Source organism: Rhinopithecus bieti, unplaced genomic scaffold, assembly GCF_001698545.2.
Source record: "Rhinopithecus bieti isolate Rb0 unplaced genomic scaffold, ASM169854v2 scaffold_31823, whole genome shotgun sequence".
In the NCBI taxonomy this organism is placed as follows: Eukaryota; Metazoa; Chordata; class Mammalia; order Primates; family Cercopithecidae; genus Rhinopithecus; species Rhinopithecus bieti.
The window spans coordinates 3,195,119-3,202,258 of record NW_016814121.1 but is presented as its reverse complement, the minus strand read 5'-3'; the positions used below and the strand labels follow the sequence as shown (position 1 = coordinate 3,202,258).

The 7,140-nt window shown below is 43.2% G+C and overlaps 1 protein-coding gene across 3 annotated transcripts in view; it reads left to right on the top strand.

Annotated features, from left to right (window-relative positions):
* FUBP3 (far upstream element binding protein 3) overlaps positions 1 to 7,140 on the top strand; it is a 62,009-nt gene that overhangs the window by 14,080 nt on the left and 40,789 nt on the right. For all 3 annotated transcript variants that reach the window (XM_017849938.1, XM_017849939.1, XM_017849940.1), the window contains exon 2: positions 5,571 to 5,676. In XM_017849938.1, the coding sequence (XP_017705427.1) occupies positions 5,571 to 5,676 (106 nt within the window). The remainder of the gene's footprint in view (positions 1 to 5,570; positions 5,677 to 7,140) is intronic.

Sequence of the window (7,140 nt, the reverse complement as noted above, 5' to 3'; positions counted from 1 at the left end):
CAAAAACTCTTTGATTCCATTTACATAACTTTCTTTTTTTTTTTTTTTTTTGAGACGGAGTCTCGCTCTGTCGCCCGGTCTGGAGTGCAGTGGCGTGATCTTGGCTCACTGCAAGCTCTGCCTCCTGGGTTCACGCCATTCTCCTGCCTCAGCCTCCCGAGTAGCTGGGACTACAGGCGTGCACCACCACACCTGGCTTATTTTTTGTATTTTTAGTAGAGATGGGGTTTCACCGTGTTAGCCAGGATGCTCTCGATCTTCTGACCTCATGATCCGCCCGCCTCTGCCTCCTAAAGTGCTGGGATTACAGGCGTGAGCCACTGCGCCCGGCCTCAACCTTGTGCATCTTTCTTGGGAAAACACTGGTTTAGTCTGCCTCTGCATTTTACAGGTGAAGACACCAAGGAGAAAGGCTCGTGAAGGTCTTCCCCAAGGTCACAAACGGGAAGAACTGGCCGGAAAATCAGGACTGTTGACTGATTCCTGGTCCAGTACTCTCCTCCCATGAGTTTCCTCTAACTACTGGTGGTTAAGTGTCTGTGACGTTGATTTATTTTTCATTTATCACTGAGCTTAAAATAGCACGGGTAGTGAGATAACCCATTTGCCTCCCCCTAATAAAAAGGGAAAATAACTTGTGTGGTAGAAAATTGGTAGCAGAGTCCGCTCAAGGTCACGCTTGCAGATAAGAGTGGCCTTGGTTTTGTGGACCATCCTGGCTTTTATCTCCTGGCCTACACCATTATGAACTGAGGACTGTACCTCACTTCCCTTAAGTAACTACTGTTTAAAATGATCAGTTGTGAAGAATTGCTTGGGCTCTGTGCACTGGAAGTCATTAGACTTTATTTAAGTCCTTGGGAACTGAGATATGTTTAAGAAAATATTAGGTGGAGGGAAGGAAGCAGCCAAGTGGTCAGAGAATTTTAGTCTTGAAAATGTACACTGGGAATAATTAATTGAAAATAGAAAGTTAATGTTTTCTAACTTCAATGATTTGTGTACCTCCTTTATGGTTTTTGCCATATCATTGAACCTTCGATGTACTATTTACTTGGACTCCAGACTCAGGAAGATCTGGGTTTAAATACCGTTTCTGCCACCTTTTTGTTTTTTTGGTAAACTGAAAGCAAGTTTATTAAGAAAGGAATAAAATAGAGCAGTCTGTTTCTGCCACTTATGAGATGAGTGACTTTGGGTAGGTCACTCCATGTCTGAGCCCCAGTTTTTGTTGACTTAAAATGGAAAAAATAAGGCCGGGCACGGTGGGTCACACCTGTGATCCCAGCACCTTGGGAGGCCGAGTTGGGCAGACATCAAGGTCAGGAGTTCGAGACCAGCTTGTCCAACATGGTGAAACCCCGTCTCTACTAAAAATACAAAAATTATCCGGACATGGTGGTGCACGCCTGTAACCCCAGCTACTCGGGATGCTGAGGCAGGAGAATCTCTTGAACCTGGGAGGCAGAGGTCGCAGTGAGCCGAGAACCTGCTAGAGAATCACGGTGAGGAATAAATGAGATAGCATATTCAAAGTGGTTTTAGCAGAGTAGCACTCATTACATTTTAATTCTATTTTATTAGGCATTTAAAATCATTTTTTGGAACAAGGTTGTATGTGGAAGAATGACGAGTATATTGCTTCTTTACAGTATAGTGTAACATAGTCTACACCATAGTATAAATGTGATCTATATATTGTAATGTTGACTTTATACCCAACATTTGTTTAACCAGGGTTCAAATGCAGTTTCCTCACTTCGGAGCTGTATCTCAGCTGTTTTTCTGTACTACTTCTCTCATAGTGGAAATTTCCCAAATTGTAGATAATGAAGTAAGCATGAATTAAGAAACCTGACAGGCTTAGTCACATTTTGGAAGAACACTTGTTGATTTAATCTAAATTAAGAATAGGAAGCTGTTGTAACACTTTTATCATGGCAGCTTTGGAGGAAAATATGACATGAAACTACTACATAACGTTAGAAGGCAGGCCAAGGACTCAGGAATACAGTTTAGCTACTTTAGAAGGAAGAGAAAAGGGCCAGGCGCAGTGACTTATGCCTGTAATCCCAGCACTCTGGGAGGCCAAAGTGGTTGGATCACCTGAGGTCAGGAGTTTGAGGCCAGCCTGCCCAACATGGTGAAACTCCGTCTCTACTAAAAGTATAAAAATGAGCCAGGCATGGTGGCACGTGCCTGGAATCCCAGCTACTCAAGAGACTGAGGCAGGAGAATTGCTTGAACTCAGGAGACGGAGGTTGCAGTGAGCCGAGACCACGCCACCGCACTCCAGCCTGGGTGACAGAGCAAGACTTCGTCTCAAAAATAAAATAAAGAAGGAAGGTAAAAGATCTGGAAGCCTAGAGGCGTCATTTGAAGGGAGCTGGTATAAGGTCATATAGAGCTTGTGTTTGGAGTCCTGTCTTTTTGTTTTGTTTTGTTTTTGAGTCAGTCTCTCACTCTGAGATGAGTGTGGCTGTGTTCTAACAAAACTCTAATTACAAAAGTAGGTGGTTCACCAGCCGTAGATTGCCAAGGCCTGGCCTAGACTACAGTAAGGTCTCCTAAGGCTGAGTCTGGCTTAGACTATCTTTTCCTTCCTTCTGTCTTCCTGTCTTGTCTCCTCACAGTCAAGGGGATGTTTTTTGTTGTTTCCTAGAGATGGGGTCTCGCTCCATCTTCCAGCTGGAGTGCAGTGGCTCAATCATAGCTCACTGTAACCTTAAACTCCTCGGCTCAAGCAGTCCTCCTGCCTTAGCCTCCTGAGTAGCTGGGACGACAGGAATGCACCACCACGCACAGCTAATTTTTTATTTTTTGTAGAGATGGGGGTTTCGCTGTGTTGCCCAGGCTGGTCTAGAATTCCTGGCCTCAAGCAGTCATCCCACTTTGACCTCCCAAAGTGCTGGAGTTACCTATGCTAGCCACCATGCTCTTGGCTGGGGATCTTTTAGAAGCATAAATCAGCATGTTACTCTGCTGCTTAAGACTTATATTAGCTGCCCATCAGCCTTCCTATAAAGTCCAAGCTCCTCACCATGACCTGAAAGGGTCCAGTATGAACTACCACCTTTGAAACATATCTAGTTCCTTCCACGCTGGCAAGATTGACTTCTTTTCCGGGCTCATACCTACCAAGCTTGCTCCTGCCTCAGGGCCTTTGTACAAGTTCCTCTGTGTAGAACATACTTTCTCAGATTTTTATGTAGCCAGCTCCTCATCGTCACGTAGGACTCAGATGTCGCTCCTCACAGTGGCCTTCCCGTTCACCCCGTTTAAAGCAGCTTCCTAAGCATGCTCTGTGACATTATCTTCTCTTATTGTGGTAATGCTTATCACTTGCCGAAATGATCAGTTTATTGATTATCTGGTTTACCTTTAACTTCCCCCAGCTGCTGACTCTTAAGTACCAGGCCTGGTGGTTCTCCCTCACCACAAAAGCTCCAGTGCCTCAAAAAGCCCATCACACAGTAGGTACTTAACATTTATTGGGTGAATTGCCTTGTTTTGCAACCGTAGTATTTGTGGTGTGCTCAAGTATTCCTCTGCCTTCAGGGATCTTATTATCTTTTCAAAAACTATGAACTATGTGTTATTACCCTGGGGCATCATGCAGAGAGGAAGGAGACTTGCCTCAACATCACAGAACTCATATATGTAAGGGATGATGTCTGCTGTTTAAATCCTGCATTTGGTTTTCGGTATCATTATTGTCTTTGGTTGGTTGTTTGTTTCAAGTAATTTCTGTTGGTCCCAATAGGTCTGAGACTTCTGGGAACATTTGGACTAGCTCAGAGCTACCACTGAAGACTTTGCTCTGGGGGACAGCTGTGCTAGCTGCCCCCTATAGACCCCTGTTTATTAACTTAACTGAGGAACTAACATCAAGAGCAGTTGCTGTAAATATTCCTTTGGTTAAATGAGTTACTTTCTTATGAAGATCACATATAATTTCCTGCTGAGAACAAAGTAGATAAGTAAGAAGTTCTGCATACCATTTGTTTCTGGGGGGAAATTTTTAACAGCTGTGTTCTGTCCTTTCACTGATAATAAATATTAAAAGTTGAAATAGCTTTTAGAGATCATCTCCCTTTCTCTGCTGCAAGAATCCTTCTGAAATTGTTTGAACACTTCCAGTAAAGACAAGCTTATGTTACATCTCTATAGATCACACATCAGTTTATAGAGATTAAAGTTTATAGGATGGGTGTATTCCTAAGGAATTGTCAGGCTGGGCACCGTGACTCACACCTTTGAGCCATGGGATTAGCCAAAGTGCTAATTCCAGCACTTTGCGAGACTGAGGCAGGAGGATTGCTTGAGCTCAGGAGTTCAAGACCAGCCTGGGCAACATATTGAGACCTCATCTCTATTAAAAATTTAAAAAAGTAGGCTGGGTACTGTGGCTCACGCATGTAATCCTAGCACTTTGGGAGGCCGAGGCAGACAGATCACCTGAAGTCAGGAGTTTGAGACCAGCCTGGCCAATGTGGTGAAACCCCATCTCTACTAAAAATACAAAAACTAGCTGGACGTGGTAGTACACGCTTGTAATCCCAGCTACTCGGGAGGCTGAGGCAGGAGAATCGCTTGAACCCAGGAGGCAGAGGTTACAGTGAGCTGAGATCATGCCATTGCACTCCAGCCTGGGTGACAAGAGCAAAGCTTCATCTCAAAAAAAAATAAAAATAAATTTTAAAAAATTTAGCTGGACATGGTGGTGCATACCTGTAGTCTTAGCTACTTGGGAGGCTGAGGCGGGAGGATCACTTGAGCTTGGGAAATTGAGGGTACAGTGAACAATGATCACATCACTGCACTCCAGCCTGGATGACAGAGTGAGACCCCTTTGTCACATTTGAGCACACAAGGCCATTCAGATATTCTTGGGGAATTTGTTGCATAAGCGAACCCTGTGAGAAAACCTAAACTTTTTGAAGAAAGTTCTTCAATTGTTGGCTTGCTTTTTTTTTTCTTCTTAAGATGTGACATGCCTGTATATTAAGAGGTGGCTTAAAAATACTAATTTGCGGCCAGGCACAGTGGCTCACGCATGTAATCCCAGCACTTCGAGAGACCAAGGCGGGCGAATCACCTGAGGTTGGGAGTTCAATACCAGCCTGACCAACATAGAGAAACTCCGTCTCTACTAAAAATACAAAATTAGCCGGACGTGGTGGCACATGCCTGTAATCCCAGCTACTCGGGAGGCTGAGGCAGGAGAATCACTTGAACCCGGGAGGCAGAGGTTGCGGTGAGCCAAGATCGCGCCATTGCACTCCAGCCTGGGCAACAAGAGCGAAACTCCATCTCAAAAAAAAAAAAAAAGAATACTAATTTGTTTGTAGAGACACATTTTTGAAAGTACTCTGAAGACACATTATTATTAAGACCAAAAGAAAACTCACTTAACAGTGAAAAGTATTTGTGCTCTTGTGGTGCTGCCTTCCATTAATCTAGGTCAGGGGAGAAATGGGATAACAGCCGTTTAAAGAGGACACTTGTCTTTCTCCCTCAGATAGAGCCATGGTTTGTTACTGAGTGTTTAAATCTGATTCTCTCTGTAGATTGCTGCTAAAATTGATTCAATTCCTCACTTGAATAATTCCACACCTCTAGTGGACCCCTCAGTATATGGATATGGAGTACAAAAACGGCCCTTGGATGATGGAGGTAAGTTGCCAGAATTATCTTTGCCTTTCAGGTGGTAGTGAACCTGCCAGTTAAGTTTGAATTTGTCAGCCATTACCTTAACGACTCTCTGAAGTGTCACTCTGTCGAGAGGAATGGTTGAAGGGAAGTATTTAGGATGATTTTTCATGGCAGTCCTTCAGCATTTGAGTTCCTGTTTGCCTTGATAATACAGAAATCTTTTCACTGGGCTCTGAGATAAAGACTTGGCCCCTGAGCATCAGCTTGGAAGTAATTTGACCTATTTGAGAATTTTGTTTGATTTAGCCCTCTGTTCTTCAGTGCGCGTGGGAATTGAAGTTCCCACTTTCTCCAAAGAAAGCTACGATTTGGTGCATGGCTCAAGGGAAGCTGTGGCTACATCTTGACCTTAAAGAAAGAGAAGAATGGTGACCTTTCTACAGTCTGGCTGCCAGATTTTTCACCATTCCCATTTATGTCAGGCTTTTTCTAGAAGCATCCCTTTTCTTTAATTCATTTATTTGTTTGTTGTTGTTTTGGCTGGTTTATATATCCTACTCCATCTCCAAAAGAATTTGAGAACACTTAGAAGTGGCCATCCCCAGCACTCTGGCAGAGTGGTCTATCAGATGTGTTTCTGTAGAGAGCTTGGGCATCTGTATCATATTTTGTCTCCTGTTACTATAGAAGAGATAGTGAAATACACTAGATTGACATGAATTTGCATGTAGTCAAGTGAATCGGTGTCTTCTCTGTGTTCTTTTTCTGTCGCTGTGTACCCAGTCATTTATGTTTGTGCATATTTTTGTGATGTATTATGTGAAAATGAAGGTGTAGAATGGTATGTATCGTATAATCTTTTCTCCCAAAAGTGCATGTTTTTATGTACATAGAAAAATATAATTTGCCATGAATCGTTTCTCTGGTCTCTAGGAATTCTTGTTTTTTTTTAATCCCCCCTTAGCATGGGATCACACTCTGCTCAGGCTAGAGTGCAGTGGCGCTGTTGAACTCCTGGGCTCGAGTGATCCTCCCACCTCGGCCTCCCAAGTAGTTGGGACTACGGGCATGAGCCACCACGCCTCCTAGTACATTTTTAAATTCTCCAGTTCATAGACTTGTTCACAAATCTCAATGTCCTGAACAAACCCTATGTTAAGGTTCTTTTTAGTTAACTTAAGAGTTGAAGTATTTTATTCTATTTGTAATTTTTGTGACTACATAGGTGTATATATTTATGGAGTACATGAGATGTTTTGATGCAGGCCTGCAATGTGAAATAAGCACATCGTGGAAGATGGGGGTATCCATCCCCTCAAGCATTTATCTTTTGAGTTACAAACAATCCAGTTACTCTCTTTATTTTAAAATGTACAATTAGGTTATTGTTGGCTATAGTCACCCTGTTGTGCTATCAAATAGTAGGTCTTATTCGTACCCATTAACCCCTCCCCACCTCCCCGAGCCCCCTTTGCCCCCTACTAC